At 37.5% G+C, this 26,129-nt stretch overlaps 1 protein-coding gene across 1 annotated transcript; it reads right to left on the reverse strand.

Annotated features, from left to right (window-relative positions):
- Window positions 1–7,609: 7,609 nt before the first annotated feature.
- Window positions 7,610–10,359, reverse strand: LOC134793917 (juvenile hormone esterase-like). The gene is made up of 3 exons (XM_063765632.1): window positions 10,237–10,359; window positions 8,648–9,939; window positions 7,610–7,787 (listed from the first exon to the last, which is right to left on the reverse strand). Exons 2-3 carry the CDS (start codon window positions 9,787–9,789, stop codon window positions 7,610–7,612), a joined length of 1,320 nt encoding a protein of 439 aa, XP_063621702.1. The 5' UTR covers window positions 9,790–9,939; window positions 10,237–10,359.
- Window positions 10,360–26,129: the final 15,770 nt, after the last annotated feature.

The raw sequence follows: 26,129 nt of genomic DNA on the forward strand, positions 1-26,129 counted from the left end.
GCCGTGCCTTTAATTAAATTAAGGACGCTAAGTCGAAGAATTTCGTACATTGACCCGTCATTTCTTATCTTCATCGCACGCGCATAATCAGGGGTGCGAAACTTCTGACTTCGGCCAAACTCGGCTCGGCTCGGCTCAGCATTGCTCCGGGCAATTATTAGGGTTGGCTTAACTTGACTTCCTTTTGCGTGCACGACCACAGATAAGATAATCACTTGAATTTTGACAACCCTAAATAGCCGAAAGGGATAGTGCCATGGTATAATAATATACTCCGCCTGGTACTCTATTCCGAGATTCGCGTATGACCTAACTGACACGGGCCTACGTGATCATGCTGTTTACAGGTTCTCAAACTTTAAAATGTGGGAGAATTTTAACCAACGGTGAAAATTATTTTAACGGCATTAATTTTAAGTTATTCATGTAGAAACATAGTAAAATAAAACAAATCTAATGTATTAAATTAAACTTTATTTATCTATACAAGACAAACGTTTGAAAAACTAATTCACAGTTACACATTAATTACCAAGCTTACGGCGTGAAAAGTTTGGAAAACAATGCGACTGCTGACACTGAGCGAGAAGGAAATAACAATTAACACGCGTTCGACAAGGATGACGGTCAGGGCATGAAGTTATCTAGATCCGAATTGTCAAATGTTACAGCGCTATCCTGTGTTGTCAGTAGTGTAAACAGAATTACCCGAACGTCTGAAATTTCTGTCGTGAATCGGAAGATATTGCTAACGAATAATTAAAAATGACGTGTTATTGTAAAATTTAAGATAAAATACATATAAATGAAAATTATAAAATTATAAAGAAATATTTTAACTTATTAACCAAAGGTATAATGTACCCATGTAACATGTTATGTTGAAATAAAGTGGCAATGTTATTGTGACGTAGACCCGTGTCATTCTGGGAATAGAAGACCATGTTTTATTAGACCATGGATAGTGCCATATATTAGAAAGGGATAGCATAATTCGACCCTGAACCGCTGTCAAACTTCGGTTTTGTAGGAAGTTTCCTTTCTGTACGGCAGTACTATTATTTATTCTGTGGCATAATGCTGATCCGATGATCAATGCCGCTGTACTAGTGGGACAGCATTAATGTAATTATGCGCGTGCAATTGAGATAGAAATGGCGTGTCAATGTACGAAATTCGTCGCGCTAAGCGTCCTTACTATACTTGCCATCAGAAACATTAGTTCGCCCATATGAATTGGGTGGATTAACATTTTATTGTCATTGTCACGCGTTGTGAAAGATTTTTTTGATGTCATTCCTTAAACTCTCTTTTCTGAGTCTAAACCCGATATTTTGGTATAAAAAACAGGTATTTACAAACAGAGTTAACAGAGATACCTATATTACTAAAAAAACATAAACACTCCGTTTTTAGGGTTCCGTACCCAAAGGGTAAAACGGGACCCTATTACTAAGACTTCGCTGTCCGTCCGTCCGTCCGTCCGTCCGTCCGTCCGTCTGTCTGTCACCAGGCTGTATCTCACGAACCGTGATAGCTAGACAGTTGAAATTTTCACAGATGATGTACTTCTGTTGCCGCTATAACAACAAATACTAAAAACAGAATAAAATAAAGATTTAAATGGGGCTCCCATACAACAAACGTGATTTTTGACCAAAGTTAAGCAACGTCGGGAGTGGTCAGTACTTGGATGGGTGACCGTTTTTTTTTTGCTTTTTTTTTGTTTTTTTTTTATATGGTACGGAACCCTTCGTGCGCGAGTCCGACTCGCACTTGCCCGATTTTTTACATTCATATATAAGAACACATCACATTAAATAAGTCTGAAAAATAACTTGTGTCGATTTTGGGCTGTTATTTTTGGAACGTAGTACCTTATCGGACGATTGGCGTATTAATAGTAGTATAATACTTAATTACTTATTGTCTGTTATGGTATTTTATCCATTCTTTTACAAATTGTAAATATTATTTAAGAGATTTTATATATAAACTCTCTCATGTACAAACTTGTGTCATGAAACTTAAGATAAGTGTGGTAGTAAATCAATCATAAATAATATATTGTATCTAAGTCACAAAATATTACATTTTTTCTATGATTTTTAAAGGTACTTAAGTATTTAATAACCTGTATATAGAAAATAAATTATTTGTGTTTTTAAATGGTGTTTAATTATCAATTACAAATGGAAGAATTTGTTATCGAAACCTAAATATAGATACACACTAAATAGGTATGTAAAAAATTGTCATTCATTTATTATGTCGGCTGTATACAATATATGATTGGAGCGGTGCCGAGACTCTTGTTATGCAGAGCCCGTCTCTGGGGTGCATACGCAGCAGGAGGAAGTGGTGCGATAGTGAACTAAAACAACGTCGTCCTTTAAACACTCGATGTATTTTCAAAATGCACAAATGTTATAAAGTCGTCTGTAAGCACATTAACATTAAATAACTTATAATATTTAGAGAGTAAACCTAATAGCATGTTTACCGTACGATCCGTGATAGCAAAGAGAAAGAATGACAGCGCACAAGTTGCCAGAGTCAAAAATATTCTAAAGACACCTATATACGTGCATGTCAATTAATAAAGTGTGCCATTGACTTTCCAACACTTCCCCTCAAGGGCACACTGTTATCTAAATAATAACCATAGTAGAGTCAAATATTTCAAAGAGAAAACTAACATGAAACAACTAAATTTGGCTCTACCATATTAAATGTCACAAATAAACATTGAATGTACATTTAAAACAAATTCATAATGACTCTACCATATACTAGTAATAATAATAAACCTGTTAGCTTTTTATATAAAAAAAAACAACAGATAAAAATACTTAATATAAATTTAGAGTACAATCACAACTTACTTTATATGCTCTAGTTATTGAATTAAGTATTAACAAACGTTCATAGCTTTGATAAACTCATTATGCTTAACTCTACCTAAAGGTTTTGTCAACACATCGGCAATCATTTTGTCTGTAGGCAAATACTCTACTTTAATTACATTTTTAGATATTAAATCTTTAACATAATGGTACCTTATGTCGATGTGTTTCGTTCGCTTATGACAGTATTCCTTAGCTTGTAAAAGCTTTTGAGCACTTTGGTTGTCATTATATACAATACAATTAATTTGTTTAGGCAAAATCTCAGACAAAAGACTCTTAATGAATGATACATCTTTACATACATCAGATATTGCTAGGTATTCTGATTCACATGAAGACAAAGAGACACACCTTTGTTTGCGAGACTCCCAATTAACTGTACAATTTCCCAATTTAATGACATAGCCAGTATAGGATTTTCTGTCAGTAATATCATTGGCCCAGTCTGCGTCAGTATAAGCATACATAGACCAATTCTCATTCTTATGAAAACATAGAGAATAATGAATTGTACCTGCCAAATAACGCAATATACGCTTAGCTGCTAACCAATGTGACCTATCGAAACAATTGTTAAATTGGCTAAGTTGACTACATGCATATGATATATCTGGCCGTGTACATACAGACAGATACATCAAGCAACCCAAAAGTTGTCGATAGTTAAAAACATCATCCTGCAAACAGTCATTATTTTCAGATTTTACAAGTTTACAGTTAATTTCCATAGGTGTGGCTGCGGCCTTACAATTTTCCATGCCAAAACGTACAAGTAGTTTTCTGATATATTCACTCTGATCTAGAGTCAAAGTTCCCTTAACTTTATCCCTAGACACGTTTATACCTAAACAGCTCTTAAGCGGACCTAAATTTTTAACATTAAATTTACTTTCTAAAATGTTTAACAAATTTCGCTTAATTGAACTGTTTTGGCTGTAAAACACATAAAAGTCATCAACATATAAAGCCAAAATCACTAAATCATCCTTGTTACTTTTTACATATACACAGGGTTCACACTTGGATTGAGTGAAATTATGCTCACTAAGTAAACTATGTATTTTACAGTTCCACATTCTACTTGCCTGTTTGAGGCCATAAATGCTTTTCTTTAACAAACATACTTTATTTTTATTATTATCACTGAAACCAATAGGCTGTTCCATATATACAGTCTCATTAAGGTCAGCATTGAGAAAAGCTGTTGCCACATCTAGATGGTCAATGTTTAAGTCTAACTGATTAGCTATACAAAATAAAATTCGCATTGTCGAGTGACGGACAACAGGAGCGAACGTTTCGTTATAATCAATGCCTTCCCGTTGGGTAAAGCCCCTGGCGACTAATCTTGCTTTAAAACGATCAAAATTACCAGAAGCATCATATTTAGTTTTATAAACCCATTTACATTTTATTACATTTTTACCAACGGGCCTATCTACCAATTCCCAGACATTGTTTTTAACTAGAGCATCATACTCACTTTTCATGGCATCTAGCCATTGCTGGCTATTAGAGCCACTTACAGCTTCTTCGTAGGTAATGGGTTCATCAGTCGATGGAGAGGGACCATGAGCGAGTAAGGATAAATCATAGTCTAAATACCTCGCAGGGAGTACATTACGCGTGGAGCGAGACGAGCGTTGTGGTGTAGCGTCGGCCACAGGACGAGACGCTCCATCACTTTCAACTGCCACAGGGGGAAGGCTCACTGGTTGTGGGCCGCCGGCACCTGGTGAATCAGCTGTGCTGGAGTCGCTGCTCCCAGTGCAGTACTCATCGGTTTCTCCACCTGAAAATGATGATGAATCTCTGTCAGATAAATTCAAATTAATCTCATTATTAGTATCATTGATTAAAATATTATCATTTAAAATTTCATTATTAATAATTTCATTATTTTCCATTTCATTATCATTATTTGAATTTACTTGACTATTCTGACTAGAAACATTACCAATATCACAGATCTCATTAGAAATATCATTATAAGTTAAAATGCTATCACTCGTGGAAAGTTCTTGCAAGGGGTTTGTACAGGGGTTGTAAAATCTATTCTCAATAAAAGCAACATTTCGAGATTTAATGACCTTTGTGGGATCCAAAGGATCAGCTAAGCGATAACCTTTAGATGTATCACAATATCCCACAAAAATGTATTCCTTTGCCTTAGCATCCAATTTATCTCGCTTATGTTCAGGTAACAATGAAAAAGCAGTACAGCCAAAAACCCTGAGGTGTCCAAGGTTGACCTTTTTGCCAGACCAGACCTCCTCAGGTATACGTCCAGCCAAAGCCGACGTGGGAGACCTATTCTTTAAATATACAGCAGTCATTGCTGCTTCTCCCCAAAATCGTTTGCCGAGACCTGAATGCTGTAACATGCAGCGTACCTTATCAAATATAATGCGAAAAGTCCTCTCTGCTACTCCATTTTGGGCAGAACAGTAGGGAATGGTGGTCTGGTGGATAATACCATGTTCTTTTAAATATTGAGTAAATTTAGAACTAGTAAACTCTCCACCATTATCACTACGAAGGCAAAGGATAGGCAAACTCTTTTCTTTTTCTACCATAGCTTTAAAATGTTTAAAACAATCAAATACCTGTGATTTGTTCTTCATTATGTAGGCAAAACTCTTCCGGCTGTAGTCATCCGTAAAGGTGAGTAGATATCTTCCTCCTCCATGGCTCGTCTCTGGCATTGGTCCGCAGACGTCAGTGTGCACCAGCTGTAGTGGTTGCGTTGTTGCACTGTTGCTAGCCTTAGGGAAAGGCTCGGCCGAAAGCTTCCCCTTAATGCATGCTTCACAGTTCTTGAGGTTTTTATCCTGAAACAACACACCACATGCATCCCTCAACTTACACATCCCAGCTGAGTGCAGGTGACCAAGTCTAAAATGCCACAAGTCCATCACAGACGGGGTAGAGACGGCAACTGCAGCGCTCGGTGCGACCTGCCTAGATTGCAGGTCCAAAGAGTGCTTCCTGTTAGGATTATATCCCTCAGCCCTAGACACATCCCCAGAGAGTTTATAGATTCCATTAACACAGTTAGCTATAGCCATATAGTCGCTAGGTGCTTTATTGAGACTATGACCCCTATCATAAACAAAACACCCATCATTATTAAATAAAACAGAATGACCATCTTTACATAATTTAGACACAGAAAGTAAATTTGCTGATAAGTTGGGAACTAACAAGACATTCTTAAAGGTCCTCACCTGTCCATTTAAAGCAACACTAAGATCTCCAGTTTTGGAACTTGACATTGTTTCACTGTTAGCCAAACTTATGGATTGCTTCTTTGTATCCCTTATATTGCTGAGCAAGTTTGGATCATTAGAAAGGTGAGAAGACGCGCCTGAGTCCAAGAAGACATCCGTCCGGTCCTGGGCGAAGAAAGCTGCGGTGGCGGTGGCAGACTTGGAAGAATCCCTTTGTTTCCTATCTCTCTTATATTTAAAACACTTCGGCTTGATGTGACCGACTCGGTGACAATATGTACACTTAATTTTACTTGTAATGTATGCTGTTGTTGAGCTCCCGTTATTCACAGACTTCCTTTGCGCCTCTTGAAGAAGACGAGTACGCACCAGGTCGCTTTTCAGCTCTTCAGAAGATATACAATACGTTTCTAGGTTGCTCACCAAAGTGTCATAGTCTGCCGGAAGGCCACTTAATAAGATTTCGGCCACTTCTTTATCTTCGACCACCCTGCCGATGTCTGCGAGTTGGTGAACTAGGGACATTACATGTTCAATATATGTAGCCATGTCTGCATGCTCGGTGAAATCTACCCTGTGTAGCTGCCTTAAAAGTAACACCCGCCGATACAGCCCTTTGTCTTCAAATATGTCCGACAAGTTTTTCCACGCTTCTTTAGCTGTTGTCGCAGTCCGAACGTATTGAAATAATGCCGGTTTTATGTTGAGACAGACACGTGCCAAAGCGCGCTGGTCGCGCGCGGCATCTGCGCCCGTCAAAGCCTCGTCCGACTCCCTGTCTATAGTGTCCCACAATCCTTCTGTGATCAAGATCATCTTCAAAGCGAACTTCCACGTCAGATAGTTGTTCCCGTCCAGCTTCTCGATGACGGGAGTGCCCATGACGACATTAGTGGCATTTACAGCCATCGTGGCAATATGATAAAAAAAAATATTCAGAATTAACGTTGTAGGACGACGTAAGAGGTAATATTTTGTAGGTTTTGCCACTTGATCGACAGCCACTTACTAGATGGATCACGATTTCTCCTTTTCTCGTGGTATGCTGGGCATCTTAACCTGTTATGCAGAGCCCGTCTCTGGGGTGCATACGCAGCAGGAGGAAGTGGTGCGATAGTGAACTAAAACAACGTCGTCCTTTAAACACTCGATGTATTTTCAAAATGCACAAATGTTATAAAGTCGTCTGTAAGCACATTAACATTAAATAACTTATAATATTTAGAGAGTAAACCTAATAGCATGTTTACCGTACGATCCGTGATAGCAAAGAGAAAGAATGACAGCGCACAAGTTGCCAGAGTCAAAAATATTCTAAAGACACCTATATACGTGCATGTCAATTAATAAAGTGTGCCATTGACTTTCCAACAACTCTCGCCGAGAGGCTCTCGACGACGTGTGTATATAACACCTTTACACATTGCCTCGGAAAAAATGTTGGCAACCAGATACAGATATATTAAGAACTTAGTTATTTTTTATGCAAGGCAAGCCAGCCTCGCAGTACAGTGTGTCCCAGAACTCCACGCTCTGCTTCTCAGCGAAGCTTCCCGCCGTCGACTGTACGTTGATGTCTAGGTATTCCTTGCTCTGAGTCGTGTATATTGGCCATCTTGTTCCTTCCCAGTTGTCTGGAGTTGGGTTGCTGGAAAATACAAACATAGAGTGGTTGGATAAATACAATTAGTAGGTACAAAACGGTCCTACTTACATATTAATTACAAACAGAAATACCTACAAATCAGGGTAGGTATATGCTGGGTTAAAAGAATCTTCATATACTGTTTCTTTTACCCCATCACCTTAATAAAAGTAATTCTAGTTTGTAACGAATTGTTGAGAATTTATTTTATAAATTTTCTTTTGAAAACGGCAAATTATAACCTATATCTCATCTCAGTTTTACTCAAATAGGTTTAGTATAGATCGTTCCAATGGCAATACATAATTAAAGCCTGACCAGGAATATATGATGAATTTGAAGCCACTTTTGACCTCAACGAAACTCAAAATCTATTAATCATAAACACATGAAATTTGGTTCATTTATTAAGTAAGACTCTTAAGGCTAACTAGAACCCCAAATTTCATGAATATAGATCAATCGGTTATTAAGATACAAACATCTAAAATCTGGATTTTTCTCACTGATGACCGCCTGACTGACCTAACATCGAAAACCTAACCCACTTCCAAATAACCTAGCAAGTTGAAATTTGTCATCCAGCTGGGCAATTGCGTGGTTACGACGATAAGATACGGAAACAGTGTTTTCTTTACGATTTCTAATATTTTCCAAAAAACAATTTACCTCCCTACACTACCTACACTACACACTAAGCGCCTATCGAATTTTTAATAGCAAAAATAAATTTTAGTTTTAAAATAAACTATGATGAATACTAATAATCAACGGTGGGACATTTTTTGGTAAAAGAAGTAGTTTTATAATTTATAATATTAATGACTAAGATTAATGACTCGTCTAAATGAGAGAACACTAACCTGGTTTTAGCAAAATTCGTCCATAATATTGTCACATTCGATACGTAATCCTTCAATGTTTCTTGCGATTCGTAAGCATCTTTAGTATAATTACTAGAAAACATATAAAACACGTCGTCTCCATGGCAGGCTCCTTTCAAATCCAAATCCGAATTACTAAGTAATAATTTCTTTGCAAAATTAAGGTCAGTGTCGAAACTGAACCTGTACATATAAATGGGACTGTTGTGTTTAGAATACAAGTAGGTAAATCTGTGCGTGTTATACAGTAAATACAAGTCAGATAACATCGTGACAATCACCTTATAATCATCTTTTGTGTACTCTCTGTCACCAATATAGAATTTTCTAATCCTTTTACCCATATCATTCATTTTCTCTTGGGTTAGTTTCTCAGCGATTTCACTAGGCACGTCGTAGGAGGGATTGTTATTGTAAATGTCTAACTTTGCTAATCTATCTTGAATCACCAAAATGGCTTCAGCGGAGTTATATCCTAATATCAAGGGAACTTTACGAATTGTTTCCGACTGAAGTGTATCCAAAGGATATTCACTTAGAAACGTTTCGACATTATCAAATTTCTTTTCGACAACTGGCAAAAATCGCGCAGAGAGTCCTCTATACAGCTCATCGTCCGTACTCGTAGCAATTGTCAAGTTAGTTAGGTTCGCTGCTGGTAAAGATCTTAAAAACTCAAGCAGCTCAGTGGTATTATTCGTGTCTCTTCCTAAATATTTTCCTACTCTGAAGGCCCTGCTCTTGCTTCCTTCACCTATCGCTCCATCTTGGACACTAGTACCACTTTGCGCGATAACTTTATGAAATAGTCCTATAGTCATCGGCGACAAAATATGATGAGATACAGAGCAAGCTCCGGCACTCTCCCCAAAAATTGTAATATTATCGGGATCTCCTCCAAACTTTGCAATATTCTCCTTTATCCACTTCAACGCAGCGACTTGGTCCTTCATACCCGCATTGCCAGGAACCTCAGGGGTTTCCACACTTAAGAATCCAAGCACTTCAAGTCTGTAGTTCAAAGTGACCAGGACAACATCCTGTTGAACGAGAAACTTTGGTCCGTACAGGACATCATTTCCAGATCCAGTTATGTAGGATCCTCCGTGGATGTAGATCATGACAGGTGTGCTACCGTTGAGAGATTTCGTAAAGACGTTGAGGAACAAGCAGTCTTCGCTGCCTTGGAAGACGGAGTCTGTTTGCGCACAGATGGAACCATATTCGGTCGCTTGGCGTATGCCTTCCCAGGATTGAGGCGGCAGGGGAGCCTGGGGAAATAACAAAACTAAATACAGTTAAGTTCTACAGCAACTCAATAATGTTAGGTCGACATAAATCATGTCGTGTGTCCCTATTATTTATTTAAGGTGTACGGTGTTACGTCAGGGGCAGGAAAGGGGACGCTAATGCGTGTAAACCATACCCAAAGATATCACATGAGGTACTTTAGTTTCAAACCGGAATTAAATACTTTGTCTTTCCCATACATTAGAAGTATTAGAACATAACTTGACCCAAATCACACCCTTATAGTATAGACACTACGTTGTATAAAGAATGCATACCCTGAACCTAAGCTGCCCCACTGGTGGCTGGGCATACGGGATGCCCCTGAAACTGTAGTATGTTGATCCATCATACAGCGTGTCCGTAGTCCCCTGTAGCCGCCCTTGCTTCACTGTCACTATCAGCTCATTCTGTAAATTAATACCGATGATTAGGATTACATTTTTTTTTTTCACGCCACTGTTCGGAAATGTGGCAATAGATGGTCTAAAACCAAGCTGCAAAGTAGGCAATAGCTGTAGCACCTGAACCACCACTACTACAATGTTTCATTGTTATCATCATCTGTCATTGGTGACGGTTCGCTACAGCAATGAGTATCATTTAAAACATAAAAATCAATAAAAGGTCTTTTTTGGCGCAACTTTTTCCTTAAAAATAAAATAAGGTTATTTATAGGACCAACTCTTGTATGAAAAAAAAAGACATGTCAAAACCATTCAGTTCATTTTTTTTAACAATTATCCATTCAGTTCACGCTTAAGGCGTTTTTTACTTTTGTAGCTGTTTGTGGTTTTTTTAGCAAAAACGCTTCTAAGTTTAGAGTCGGTTTGAAGCAAATAAGAGAAAAACGCCTCTTAAAAGTGATAAAAAAAGTAAAAAAGGCGGGATTTGAAAATACTTACTGAATTGGATAGTGTAAATTGTGTTTGACTAAAAAATACAAGAAACGCGTATATCTACGCTCGCTATAAAAATGAGTTCTTCTAGTGAAGAAAATGATATTCTTACACTGACGCCTACCGAAATTCAAGAGACAGCACAGGCAGTGGCTAGTAATTTGCTACCTGAGAAATCGCGGGCAAGTACTTATAGTTATGCAAATGTTTTCTTATTTCCTCGCAGTAGTCGTGAAAAGCACTATGTAATGCCTCGGCCGGAAACGCTAAAGATGGACTCGTATTATTTGAGGGCCTCCACTAACGTGTCGGCCCTCAAACGACTCGTCCATCTTTTAGCGGTTTTCCATCCTCTCCTACAATGTACTATTGTGCCCTTCGTCCCTTCGTTAACAATCTACTATTTAATTTACCACTTAGGTGTCAGCAAGTAAGTACCTATAAAGGCCGAAACACATTATTCAAACGTGACGCGACGCGTGTTGAGTCGAATCAAATTGTATTACAGTATACTTATTTTGTATGACCAGAATCACATTATGAATTATGTTGGAATAAAGAAACTGAATATACATACAAACATGAACGCTGAAAACAATACACTCTTTTTTTTGGGCAGTCGGACGCGACGTCACGTGGAGTATTCATAGTGTGACTCTGGTCATTATAAAATTTGACTCAACGTAACACACGCGTCGCGTCGGGTTGCGTGGCGTCAAGTTTTTAAATAACGTGTTTCGCGCGGCCTCTAGGCACGGCATAGTCACCAGCCTAAGCTGCCGGTCGCCTTCTCCGCGGCCCCGAAACCTGGCCCCGCTCAAGCGGTATCACCAGGGGTCGCGGGGTTGGATAACGGCCGGTAGTGATAAAGCTGGCCCACACCAGACACTCAGCCGTCCCCAAAAACACGCGCGATGGACCGTCCCACAAGGTGGTGCGCGACCCGACACAGCCTCCGCAGCTGGAAAGCGGAAAAGGCCACTCACACCCTCCCAAAAGGGGGTGTGGAATGAAATCCACTACTACTACCAGACTTCGTTTTAGGAAACCTAATAACCTAACCGTTTCGCGACTTACTTTTTAAGCGGCAAGTCGACTTTGCCGTTATAAAATAGGTCGCAAAGTGCGTTGTTGAAATGAGTATTAATTATTTTGAATACAGTCAAAAAATACGAACTATAATTAAAAACTAAAACTAAAAAAAAAATTCAAAACAACGTGCGTTGTTTATTTTTATTTTATTTTAGGAAACTAAATTCGTTTTAGTGTCGAAAGACGTGCGAGACATGCGATTTACACCTAATCAAATAATTAGCTAACCGCTGTAAACCAGCGTTCAGCTGTGTAAACTGCCGGGCTATAGAAAAGGATTTTGGCAAGCGTTGGAATACCGAGCACTTAATTACTTTAGTTAACACTGGGTAAAAGATGAGAAAAATATTTCCTGTAGTTAGATAGCACAAAAAGATTTGAAATGTTTAATAGTTAGTATACCTTAGTTAGACCAAGAAAAGTCTGCAGAGATTTTGACAGCACTGCGTGTGCCAGACCTATATATCTAATTACCTTTAAACGAGCAATTCTTGTTTATTTATATATATATTTCGGGGATCCCGGAAACGGCTCTAACGATTTCAAAGAAATTTGCTATATGCTATTTGCTCCGGGGGCGATAAATCGATCTATTTTGGCCTTATTTCTGGGAAAACGCACATTTTTGAACTTTTATGTTTACGAGTATAGATAGCTCTTACACAATCTAGGCTTAGTATAAGAATGCCTCGAAACAAAGGCATGCAACCACTTAAATAACCTTTTCAACCCTACCCCTCCAGGTAGGACTACCTGAGATCACGCCACACCACCTGCGCTACAGTTGTTTATCAGTACAACTCCCAATTATTAATGTTTCCGGAATCGTTTAAAAATAACAATTAATTTAATTAAAATAAATATTTAATACATTAATTTTAATTATTTTAATTAAACACATACAGTTTATCATATCAAAATTACAATTAAACAGTCAATTGACTATGCTTCCTTTAAATCAAATATATTTTATATTTATTCGCAATTATCGATATAAGTAATAAAAAAACTAATTAAAATTATTTAAAAACATACATTTAAACACACATCAAGGATTGCCGCCCACATACACCATGTAATTTGTATGGCCTACCGAACTGAATACTTTGGATGCTACCTATATACTATACGACGCTGTACTATATCTAAGACTGATACAGAAAATTGACTTATATGTATATGTAATAGTAGAAGTTTCCTAGTTTTCGAAATAATCGAACTTTTCTTTCTTTTTAATAGCTTTTTAACACCTTAGTTCACTTTAATCACCATCTAGGCCATATCTTTACTTGTAAAGATGTAAATAGCATGCATTATACCATTTTAGAATCAGTATTAGATAACTATTTTTTACAATGTGGGTCACTCTGTTCTCCAAAATTTTTTTATTCACCACAAGCGATCAAACTCGTTAAAATTTTTACGAAAACTTTGATCGAAAAAATCGCTGTGTCCACGATAAAGCTCTAACACACTTCCATAAAAATCAATATTGAGCGAAAACATGACGAGAAATCACTTAATTTGTGGCATTTAATCGATCATTGAAGTGAAAAAAAGTACCAAGAAAAATTCACTTTTCTTTTATCGCTTGTAGTGAAAAAAAAATTACGGAGGCCAGTGTCACCAATTTTCAAAAAAAATGTTTAGAGTCTGTGCGGAAATAGAAGAGTCGTGAAATGTGTGGGATCCAATATATTCAATTTTAGATTTAATTTTAGTTTTAATTTTTAGTTCTAATTTTAGTTTTTAATTTTAGATAGTATATACTCAACCCTTGTAAAATCATATGTTGTGATGTGATAAATAAAAAAATACAAACATATATTGTACGACTCTTCTCTTTCCGCGCAGACTCTACATAATAGTATTGATAATACAGATTCTGACACATGCTATTTAAATCTTTACAAAAAAAGAAAAAAAGAAAGAAAAGTTCGATTGTCTCGAAAACCACAAAACTTTTACTAGACCTACACTACATTACTTAAGTCAATTTTCTGGAGCAGCCTAAAGGTTAGAAGGTTCTTCGGTGATTAGAAGGTTGTCCATTAATTACCTACCCGGTATATGAAAATCGATATTACAAATGCTTATTAATTGTAAATTGATTTACACTGACAAATAAATCAAGTCTAAAAAATATAAATTTAAGTAAACCTGACCACTTTACCTCAGTTGTTCTCAGCCAGGGAAAAAAATGTGGTAAATTAACAATTGGCGGAAACAGATGGGGGATACCCGTGAATACTATTGTTATGAGTCTAAATTAAATTTACAAATAAACTGAAACATGTTCATCTTATAATTATTTGAAATAAAGAAATTTAAGAAAACCTATAGCTTACCTCTGCACAAACAGTGCATCTTAAATAAAGCAAGTGTACACAGAAGAAAACTAGCAAATTATAATAAGTACACATACTCACAGGGCGAGAGCTCAACTACTAATGAGTTTGAAACACGTACATCAGACCTTTAAATAAAGAAATTTTGTAAACGTTATAAAATAACGTTATTTTATCTGGTATTTTACCGGTATTATTTATAGGGTTAATTAACGAAAAAACTAACGTAGCAGTATTTCGTCACACGATATCTTATACCTTTAAATGAGCAATTTTTCTATAAGTATTGGGGAGGTGTGTGTAAATGTAAAATGATCCCCTTAAGGGACAAACTTTACTGTATACAAAGTTTACGAGAAAAACACAAGATTACACTATCCCTCGTAGGTAAAATACTCACACCGTCACTGCGTGACTTCGAGGTAATGTACCTGTCGGAAGCAGAAAATGCGTGGCGTCTAGCTTGCCCGAACAAAGACATGCCGGCCGAAAAATCAACCCAACGATTTTGGGACGAACCGCTCTGCCACCAAGTACAAAATTGGCTCCTAAATTCAGCGCAATCCAACACAGAAAAAGCCCGCCTTCTTGCCTCATCCCAACATGAATCCGGCTTTTGGCTACACGCCTTCCCCTCCATTAATTGCGCAACTTTTCTGGACAATAATTCTTTCAGACTGGCTGTCGGCCTCCGCCTTGGCGCCGAAATAGTTGTCCCCCACTGCTGTCCCTGCGGAACAGAAGTTGACAGTCTGGGCTCCCACGGCCTCTCCTGCCGAAGGAGTGCCGGTCGCCTGTCCCGGCACGCCAGCCTCAACGATGTCATCCGTCGGGCCTTTGTCAGCGTGGGCGTGCCGGCCGCGTTGGAACAAGCGGTCTGGCGCGCGACGATGGCAAGAGGCCCGATGGAATAACCCTCATCCCCTGGCAGACGGGACGGCCGCTCATCTGGGATGCCACATGTGTAGACACCCTAGCGCCGTCCCATCTAGTCGCCACGTCTCAGAGAGCTGGCGGTGCGGCGGCAGCGGCTGAAACCCTAAAACGCCGCGGTAGAGACCCTGGGGCCGTGGTGTCGTGACGCTCACAATCTTTTTAAGGGCCTAAAAAAGACTATTTGAAACCACGGGTAACCCTAGGGCTGGCTCATTCCTAGGCCAAAGAATAGGCATAGCTATTCAGCGTGGGAATGTAGCCAGCCTTATGGGCACCCTTCCGCAGGGGACAGATCTGGGGGACCTAAGGTAGATGGGTAAGTTTTATTTATTAATTTTATTAATTTATTACTTAATTTTAATAATAGTTTATAAGTTTTGTTATTTAATAAATCTCTAAGATTTATATATTTATGTATACTTGAATAGTCCATTTACTTATCTAAGTATGTAAGTGATAAGTACTCATTTTTGATATTTTGCATGTAGTTAATTAGTTATGTTATGTTTTCTTGAAGTTTAATAAAGGATCATTTTATACCTACTTATGTATGGATCATACGATCGCTAGGGTAGGGTTAAAATGATCACAGATGATCCCTTGTGATATCACTGATATCAGGATTTCTTCATCTAAATCATTTAAGCCAGTCGATTCATTTGAGATTAATTTCAGATGTGTGCTGTTTTTTAGGGTTCCGTACCTCAAAAGGAAAAAACGGAACCCTTATAGGATCACTCGTGTGTCTGTCTGTCTGTCCGTCCGTCACAGCCCATTTTATCCAAATGTACTGGACCAATTAAGTTGAAATTTGGGACACATATGTAAATTCGTGACCCAAAGACGGACATCTAACGTAAACAAATTAATTTTAATGGAGGCTACTATTGGGGGATAAAGGTATTTTTTTTAAACTACTTCTATATCGTATTACATATCAAATAAAAAGAGCTAATTTTGAGAATCTCAAATATATTTTTTGTAATTTTAAATCAAATATGTAGTTTAGAAGATATTTAAGGAAATAGCCAAAAAATTACCATTCCCCCCTCCTCCTTTATCTCCGAAACTATTGGGCCTAAAATTTTGAAAAAAAATATGCAAAGTAGTTCATTACCAATAGATGACAAAAAAATATGCAAAGTAGTTCATTACCAATAGATGACAGGAAAACCTATTAAAAATATGCAGTCAAGCGTAAGTCGGGCTAATTACTTAGTTTTTGATCTGACCCTACGGGTTTTTAAACGGTTTTATTTCGCTTGTATAAATCTACAAGTATGTACCTTGTACAAATCGATTGCAAGATTTAAAGCACATACATATCGTCAGGGGACAAGCAAAAGTCACTAATTACTAAAAAAATGTAAACTTAAATCGACCTTCTTTTAGTACTAATATGGTTCACTATGGCTATGAACTTGTGGTGGTACTTAGTGACTTTTGCTTGTGACCTGACGATATATATTATTATATATATTTATGTGCTTCAAATCTTCTTTCGACCACTTAACCGGATTCGATGAAATTTGGCATCTGTATCAAGTCCCCGTGACGTGATGATGAAATTGACCGGTTGGTGATTGTGTATATTTTAAAGTAGTGTTGGTAATAGGTAAGGTAATAGTGGCATTTACTTTTCATAATGACCTTCTACTCATCAGTTCTGATGCTGCAGGGTTACTGCCTACCTTAACCACCAAGATTGATAAAGTTCTGATTTCAAAGTAGGATTTGACGAAGTATTGGGCAGGGGCATGGGGCATTTGCATTTAAAAATGACCTCCAACTTAGACACTTCCTTGACTTCCTTCCTTAGGTCTTCGCATAGCGCGGTAGGCCTAAGAAGCGTTGGCTGGACGTCGTGACAGCGGACATGCAAGAGAACAATCTCACACCTGAGGTTGCCGAAGACCGGGCAAAGTGGAGAAGACTGAGCAGGAAAGCGGACCCTGGCGCTAAGCCGGGAAAACGCTAGGTTGAAGAAGAAGAAGATTTTTTTTTGCGTTCATCCCTTCGTTATTAACAATCTACTATTTCATTTACTACTTAGGTATAAGCTGGTATAAGTATAAAGGCCGAAGCACATTATTAAAACGTCGAATCAAATTGTATTACTTATTATGTATGACCAGAATCACACTATGAATAATTGAATACCCGACGCGACGTCACGTGGAGTACCTATTAGTGATCCAAAAGACTCAAGCCCTATTAGCTCTTTTTTTAGGGCTCGCCTCATCTCTTGACGCCTAAAAGCCTTTTCTATTTAATTAGTAAAATAGGCTTTTAGCCTTTTAGGCGTCAAGAGATGAGGCGAGCCCTAAAAAAAGAGCTAACGGCTCGAGTCTTTTGGATCACTAGTACCTATTCATAGTGTGAAAATAATAAAATTTGATACAACTCAATACACGTGTCGCGTCGGGTTGCGTGGCGTCAAGTTTTAATAACGTGTTTCGGCCTCCAGACACGACAAATATCCAACTTCGTGTCGAAAAATGTGCGAGACATGCGATTTACATATCTAATCAAATAAGGATCCAACCGCTTTGTAAACCAGGGTCCAGCTGTCTAAACTGCCGGGCTATAGAGACGGATTGGCAAGCGTTTGGCTAGGTGATTGTGGTTTAGGTGGATTGGCAAGGTCAAGCACAAAAGCTCAACTAAGGATTTATTTCATCACCCTCATCTGCGGTTACATTATTAAAAGATAACGCTCGAGAGTGTTGTGGAGACCTTCATTTTGAACATGTTTGTACCTGAGATGTAGTAAAGGCGTTTAAATCAATTAATGTCAAAAAAACTAATGACCTCTTGGCAGTCTCTGTCCATGCTGTCAAATCCTTAGTAGAAATTGTAGCGACTGACTTGGTTATTATATTTAACAACAGTGTTGATTGCGGCGAGTTTCCTGATCTAATGAAACATAGTAAAATAACTCCTTTATTTAAATCGGGTAGCAGCTCTGACCCCACTAACAAGATATCTGTGCTACCAACATTCAGCAAGATTTTTGAAAAATATTTTTTTCTCAATAAGTACGACATTTGAACGTCAATAATTTAATGCATAATAAGCAGTTTGGTTTTACACGGGGTCGATCGGCAACCGATGCTGGTGTTGAGCTAATTAAGCATATCTTCGATGCCTGGGAGGAGTCACAAGATGCTTGTCTGTGATTTGTCTAAGGCCTTCGACAGCGTTTGTCATAAAACATTAATCAGGAAACTACACTATTATTATTATGGAGTTAGAGGATCGGCACTGAATTTACTTAAGTCCTACTTAAATGGTAGAATACAAAGGGTCGATGTAGGTGGACAGCGATCACCGGGGTCATTGGTATCTATGGGTGTACCACAGGGGTCAATATTGGGGCCTTTCCTGTTCCACTTGTAAAGACCCACCATGATATAGTATTGTTTGCAGACGACACCTCACTTATTTTCAAAGTCAAACGACAGCAACAAGCTTATTACAATGATGTAAATTGGAAACGATGCTATTTCAAAGTAGTAAATTGGTTCAAACGAAACAGGAGCTGAGTTTTAAATATTTTAGGTAAATATACCCGTCTCGCTAACGTAAGCGGCTCCTAAAACTAGTGCGATAAGGACAAGGCGAAAAATCCTGCGTAAAAATCTCAAAAATCGAGTGTCTGTACTCGACTGTTTCCTTCTCCAAAACTTAACCAATCGTAACCAAATTTGGAAATCTAAATGATTATGAAATTATCTGTGTCGGACCGTTTTGCTTTTTTGGCTAATTGATATCAGTTTTGAATACTACGCCTCTCATTGCGGCATAGTCAATAAGGCCATTTTGGCCATTTTTCAAGGGCTCTAGCGCCTTAAAAAACAAAAATATCAAAAAAAGCAAAACGGTCCGACACAGATATTGACAATATTAATCTGTTTTGAAAAAATCATTGCTCTAGCATCAAAACCCACGGAGGAAACAGTCGAGTACGTTTGTATGGAGAAATGACCACCCTGTTGGCTCTTAAATGAGTAAAATACTAATTCATATTTAGTTTGTCACTAGTCTGAATCTAGTAAATGATTACCAAAATTAGAACTCCATTTTAGTGTGAAATTATAACCAAATTTTTAAATCTTGCTATCCTATTAGCAAGCAAGCAAATGACTCCAAAATAATCATTGTAAACCCAAAAATGGTAAATGACCACCAAAATTTTAACCACATTTCGTTTCTGTAAGGGTCGCAGTTCAAACCTACCCTAACCCACTTTTCTAGTAACATTTCGTTTCTGTAAGGGTCGCAGTTCAAACCTAACCCACTTATCTGAAGCAGTTCGGTTCTGTGAGGATCGCAGTTCTAAACTAACACCTAACCCACTTTTCTAGTAGCATTTCGTTTCTGTAAGGCAGCGGTCAGCAACCTTTTAGCAGCCAAGGGCCACATACCTAATAGTTCACGAAGTTGACGCGGGCCACACTTTGTTAATTTTTATGACTTTATCAGACATTGTCGTTTGTCAATATTACATACAAAATAGCCAGAGAGGCCGCAAGTGAGAGGTTAGCGGGCCGCATGCAGCCCGCGGGCCGCCTGTTGCCGACCGCTGCTGTAGGGATCACAGTTCAAACCTAACCTAACCCACTTTTCTAGTACCATTTCATTTCTGTAAGGGTTGCAGTTCAAAACTAATCTACCGTACTTTTCTAGTAGCATATCGTTTCTGTAAGGATCGCAGTGCTAACCTAACCTAATCCACTTAACTGACGTGTGAATTGAATATTACTAGCTATGGGGTGCATTACATTTGTTATAATTACTTTTCATATATTATAGTTTGATATATCGTTATTTTGAATAACGTAATAAATGGCATACTACCGTAATACCTAATTAACGGTATACATAATGTTATTATTGGTATAATGGTCATAAGGTATATTTACACTTCGTCTAATATACATTGCCATATTTATTACATACTCTAAAGCATATTATTTGTTATAACAAGTGACATCACATAATTATTTATGTAGCATAATAGTTGCATGACATAAATGGGTTAGGTTAGGTTGGAACTGCGACTCCGCACAAACGAATAACTACCTAACAAAAGGAGGGTTAGGTTAGGTTAGGACTTTGACCCTCCGTAGAATAAAATATTCTATCAAAAAAGTGGTTTAGGTTAGGTTTGAACTGCGGTCCCCGCAGAACGAAATCCGTGAAAAAATAGGTTAGGTTAGGTTAGAACTGCGACCTCCCTAGAATAAAATAGCTAGCAAAAGCAGTAGGCCTGCGTACTAGTTATAAAAAGTATGTAAAACTTTACGTTATCAGTAAATGAAATATGACAAAAAGTGTTATACGATATATGTATTTATACTTGATAAAATTGTATGAAGTATTACGTTATACAACAATATAATATAACAAATGTCATTATAAAACATGTCTATATACTATTTGAAAATTATATTACATTAGGCATTATATCAATGAAAGTTTAGATGAAATCACTATATAATAAAGGAAACGTATAATAAAAATTACATTATAACATACAATAATATATCAAATGGCGTTATAACAAATGTATGATAGTTTTTTCATAATTATATTAAACATTACACACCCCCAATCCATATCGTTTCAATATCTAGTATTTGACGTATCTCATTGTTCGAATACGGCTGTTAGTCACTCACTGGTCGTCGGGCCTCATCTTTCATGTTACAAATGAAGTAAGTATGGAAGTGTAGGTAAGGTGCGTTGGGGTGAGATTAAAAGGGTTTTTCACAGTTTTTCATGAGGGGTAAGATAAAAAGCCTCCCGTAACGTAATGCTTCGTTATACGGGTGGCGTAAGAACCCTAAGGTAAAAAACCGGACAAGAGCGAGTCGGACTCGCCCACCGACTTTGTTTTTTCCAATTCGGATCCTGAGATATCGATTCTCACTCATCATGATAAGAGCAAGAATGCAGAAATCTAGTTTGACAAGTCACAGGAACAGTTTGTTTGGGAAAATAACATTGTTGGTTTTACTATTTTCCTAGACATTAATATTCTACTCGTAGGATTAAGTATTTAAAACGAGTGGCCACTCGATTCTCAGTTTCTATCGATCGTATTTCAAAACTAGCATTTCAATGTTTTCTACATATTTTCGAGCACTTTCGGGTGATAAAGCCATGAGCAGAGGATCAAGGAAAATCGTTCGGCAAAATCGGGGAAGGGGTCATTCATTAATTACATCACACGTTTAGGGGGTGGGAGGGGGTCAAGAAAATGTGACATGTTGGGACAAGGGGGAGGAGGAGTCACAAAGTTTTTGAAACGATAATCGTTTTTATTCGTTTAATTTTATTTCTTAATCAGTTTTGGGTTATAAAATTACTAATATTTCTTTTGTCAAAAATATTTTGATAAAATATTAAATAAATATTTGCCGATTTCGTTGACGAAATGTGACGTCACACCAGGGGGGAGGGGTTTGCCAAATGTGACCAAGTGTGACAAAGAGGGGGGAGGGGTAAAACAACCTAGAAATTCGTGTGACGTAATTAATGGATGCCCCCGAATACGATTTATATAACGTTATTATAACTACCTGGGAGACCGAACTTTGCTCGAAAAACATTTAAAAACTCAAAAATGCGCGTTTTCCTAGGGAAAAAACCTAGCTAACTCGATTTCTCGTCCCCGTTTCGTACCCTTAAACGAGTAATTATTGGATAAATATATATGTATACATATTTATAGGTACCTGTATTTCGGGGATCTCGGAAACGGCTGTAACGATGTCGATGAAATTCGCTATATTAGGTACTAACCCCCATATAACGTTACATCGCTTGACTCGGTTTGATGAAATACCGCTAAGTATATAACATTATTTTTTCGTTAATTAACCATAAAATAATACCGGATAAAATAACGTTATTAGGGTTCCGGGCCTCAAAAGGAAAAAACGGAACCCTTATAGGATCACTCGTGCGTCTGTCTGTCTGTCTGTCTGTCCGTCTGTCACATCCTATTTTCTCGGAAACAACTGGAACAATTAAGTTGAAATTTGGTACACATATGTAAATTAGTGACCCAAAGATGGACATGTTATGTAAACAAATGAATTTTAAGCATGGGGGCCACTTTTAGGGGGTAAATGAGAAAGTTAAAAAAATAAAGTCTTTCAAATTATATCGTGTTATATATCAAATGAATGAACTTGTTTTAGAATTTCAAATATATTTTTTTTATAATTTTAAAATACATAGGTTAGAAGTTATTAAAGAAAATAGCCAAAAAAATTACTCTACTAAGGTCTAAATTAAAAAAAAAAAATACACAAAATAGTTCTTTACCTATAGATGACAGGAAAACCTATCAGAAATGTGAAGTCAAGCGTGAGTCGGACTTAATGTACGGAACCCTTGGAACGCAAACCGACTCGCACTTGGCCGGTTTTTTTTATAATGTTAATCATAACATTACGCGAAATTACCTGTATTTAAAGGTCTGATGTACGTGTTTCAAACGCATTAGTAGTTGAGCTCTCGCCCTGTGAGAATGTATATGTATTGTAATTTGTTAATTTTCTTCTGTGTACATTTGCTTTATTTAAGGTGCACGGTTTGTACAAAGGTAAGCATATTCTTTCTTTATTTTAATTTTAGTTTTATGGTGATATTAGAGCTCTCTAAATTAACCCTTTAATGCGTAGCGGCAACATACTTGCCATCATACTTTAAAACAAAAACCCATCTCTACTATAAGAGTAACGGTTCGAAATCGAATATCAACATTTATTCAGCAAATAGGCCACATGGGCACTTTTACACGTCAACATTGAATTTACATACAAGCAAAAATAATAACAAGACATTAACAATTTTATAAAATACAACTAACAATTCAAACTAACGTATTACAATGACTTAGAGATGTATATTATTATGGTCTTTTAATGTCGAATTACATAAAAAATACAAATACAAAACACAAAAAAAAAATTTAGAGGTGTAAATGTCTCTAGGTGTCAGAACTATAAGATTATATAATTTATCAAATTATCCGTAGAGATGTATAGGGTCTCCAAGAGTCAATATCCTGTATAATTAACACATTCATTAAGAGAAAAGAAACATACGAGAGCAGAATGAGGCGTCTCACTGTAATTAATTAATAAAAACTTTTTACAACAAAAAAGAAAACCGACTTCAAAAAGAATGAAATAAAATATTATCCTTTTTAAGTCTATGCGTTACCAACTGATATGTTTGAACTCGGTGCCAAGCCAACTTTTGAAGCATACATGATTTTGGTGCGATTCGATAAGGATGTACGTTGGATTGCCGACGACAATGAACGTACTTTCTGTAGGTACAGTCGACGTTAAAAATATGTTTACACTTTTCGTCTTATTACAAAGGAGTAAGGTGCAAAAGTGTAAACATATCTTTGACGTCGTCTCTACCTAAGAACACACATCAGAACACACGATCAAACCTTCTTGGCACAGTTTTTATTTTTCCATTTTTAGTTTTATTTAAAGCATTGTTAAGAGAAACGCATAAATGAAAAACAACATCATGATTAACACTAAATTCGTGTACCTACTTTAATAAATATGTAATCAGGAATTTTCTCGAGTCCGTCTGGGAAATTATAATTCCTGTCACTACACTAAATCCATCCTTCGCCCCTCCACTGACCCAATCCCTCAACACCCCCGATCACTCGACCTCACAGCGCATCAACCCCTGATCCATGTACCTTGTACCCCTCGGCCCTGAACCACCAGCCCTTCAACCACCATTACCCGACCCCTTAATCCCCGACCCCTTAACTCCTAACCCTAACCCCCGATCAGTAGCCTTACCAGCTTACCAAGAGTTTGACATTGATTTATTCGCTAGCGTGTGTGTAACTTACTTTCTTTGCATCTCGCTCGTACTGGCATATTAGTGCGAGCGAGATGCATAAAAAGCTAGTTACGAAGACGTTAGCGTCGCTAACTTAGCGAATATGTCAATATTGTCAATGTCAAACTCGTGGTAAGGCTACACTTGCACTACATCAAATTGGCGGTGTTCGGAGGCAAATGCTCGAGTTACTTTAGAAAACACCGAAATCATTTTAAACGTGCCTTTAAATCTGAGGAGTTCCCTCAATTCCTCATGGATTCCATCATCAGACCAGAACCAAAAATAATACGGAAACACCTTGGAGGCAACACCTTCCAAACAAAAAAGGAATTAAGGTTTACTCGGGTAATTCCGAATGTCGAAAACTGTCGGATAATTCCGAAAGAGACTTTTATTATGATGGAATTAAGGGTGATTTTCATCTGAATTTCGGAATTATCCGACATTCGGTAATACCCGAATACACCTTACTCAAATCGGATCACAGGTGCCGGAGTAATCACTGAACATACTACATTTAAAAAATCATCATCATTATCATCAAAACAATCATCATCATCAGGTCTACTTAATCAAAGTGGTGGTTTTCGGGAGAAAATGCTCGAGTTGCTTAAGAAAACACCCAAATCACCATGCATTTGCCTTTAAAAATTGAGGATTTCCCTCAATTCCTCATGGATCCCATCATCAGAACAGAACCAAATTAAAATGGGACCAACTCGGAGGTAGCTCCTTTCAAACAAAAAAAGAATTACTCAAATCGGACTACGGATGTCGGAGTAATCGGTGAACGTACATAGAAAAGAAAAAAAAACATAGCCACAACTGAATACAGAACCTCCTCCTTCTATGAAATGGAAGTCGGTTAATAAAAATAAAGTTACTAGGTATAATAGCTCGTGTAAGCTTAAACAGACCAGTCTCCACAAACAGATGAACGAAGAACTAGAAAAAAATGTCAAATGGTTTAAAGGGTTAAAAATATGCCCCCTAATTGGTATTCTTGCGTCCGCACCTCTATTTTATCGGTGGGTAATATTGGCCATGATCAGCGAGCCAAATTGGCGTTTGCGTCCGCACGGCCCGATTTGATCGGGCAATTTAATCAGATTAGCGAAAAATTGTCCCGTCTGGACTCCACTATACGGTTATTCCCATCTGTTTCCGCCAATTGTTAAATACCACATTTTTTCTCCCCATTTACCATTGCCTAAGAACAACTGATGAAAAAGTGGAGAGGTAGATAATATTTATATTTTTAAGACTTGATTTATTTGTTAGCATAAATCAATTTAGAATTAACAAGAAGCATTCCATTGTAAAATCGATTTTCATATTATGTAAGTACCTAGATAAACTTTCAATTCCCCTATTTTTTCCTCTAATTTGCACCACTAAACATCTTCAAATATTTTTTTCATCACACTTGCTCGGAAAAGATGTATTTACACGTAGGGCTTGCGGGCGGGAAATTGAATTTTTCGCCCTAGGGCGGAAAAAATCTTTTCCGAGCAAGTGTGATGAAAAACACTTATTTACACGTAGGGCTTGCGGGCGGGAAATTGAAATTTTCGCCCTAGGGCGGAAAAGTGTTTTATACAGAAGTTTGTTTTTATTAATTCTCCTTTTTTTCCTTACAAGTGTGATGAAAAACATTGTGTGTGCCACGGGCGGTAAAGAAATTCCGAACTCGTGAACATTTTAAGCCCTCGCTTCGCGTCGGGCTTAAAATTGACACTCGTTCGTAATTTCTTATTTCCCGCCCTTAATACACAATGTACTATATTTACATACCTAATTTTAAAGCATTTCACGGTATCACCTGTTGACATACCTATTAATACTAAATTTTAACCCACTTCTTACGTATACAGTATTTAAAATTGTTATTAATAAAGTTACAGCACGAATGCATAAAGACAGGTGGGCAAAAATAACCACCCTATGGCGGGGCCCTGCGGGGACAAGGCATAGAGGGAAGGCTAAAGAAAAATG

The sequence above is a fragment of the Cydia splendana genome, chromosome 9, assembly GCF_910591565.1.
Source record: "Cydia splendana chromosome 9, ilCydSple1.2, whole genome shotgun sequence".
NCBI lineage: Eukaryota > Metazoa > Arthropoda > Insecta > Lepidoptera > Tortricidae > Cydia > Cydia splendana.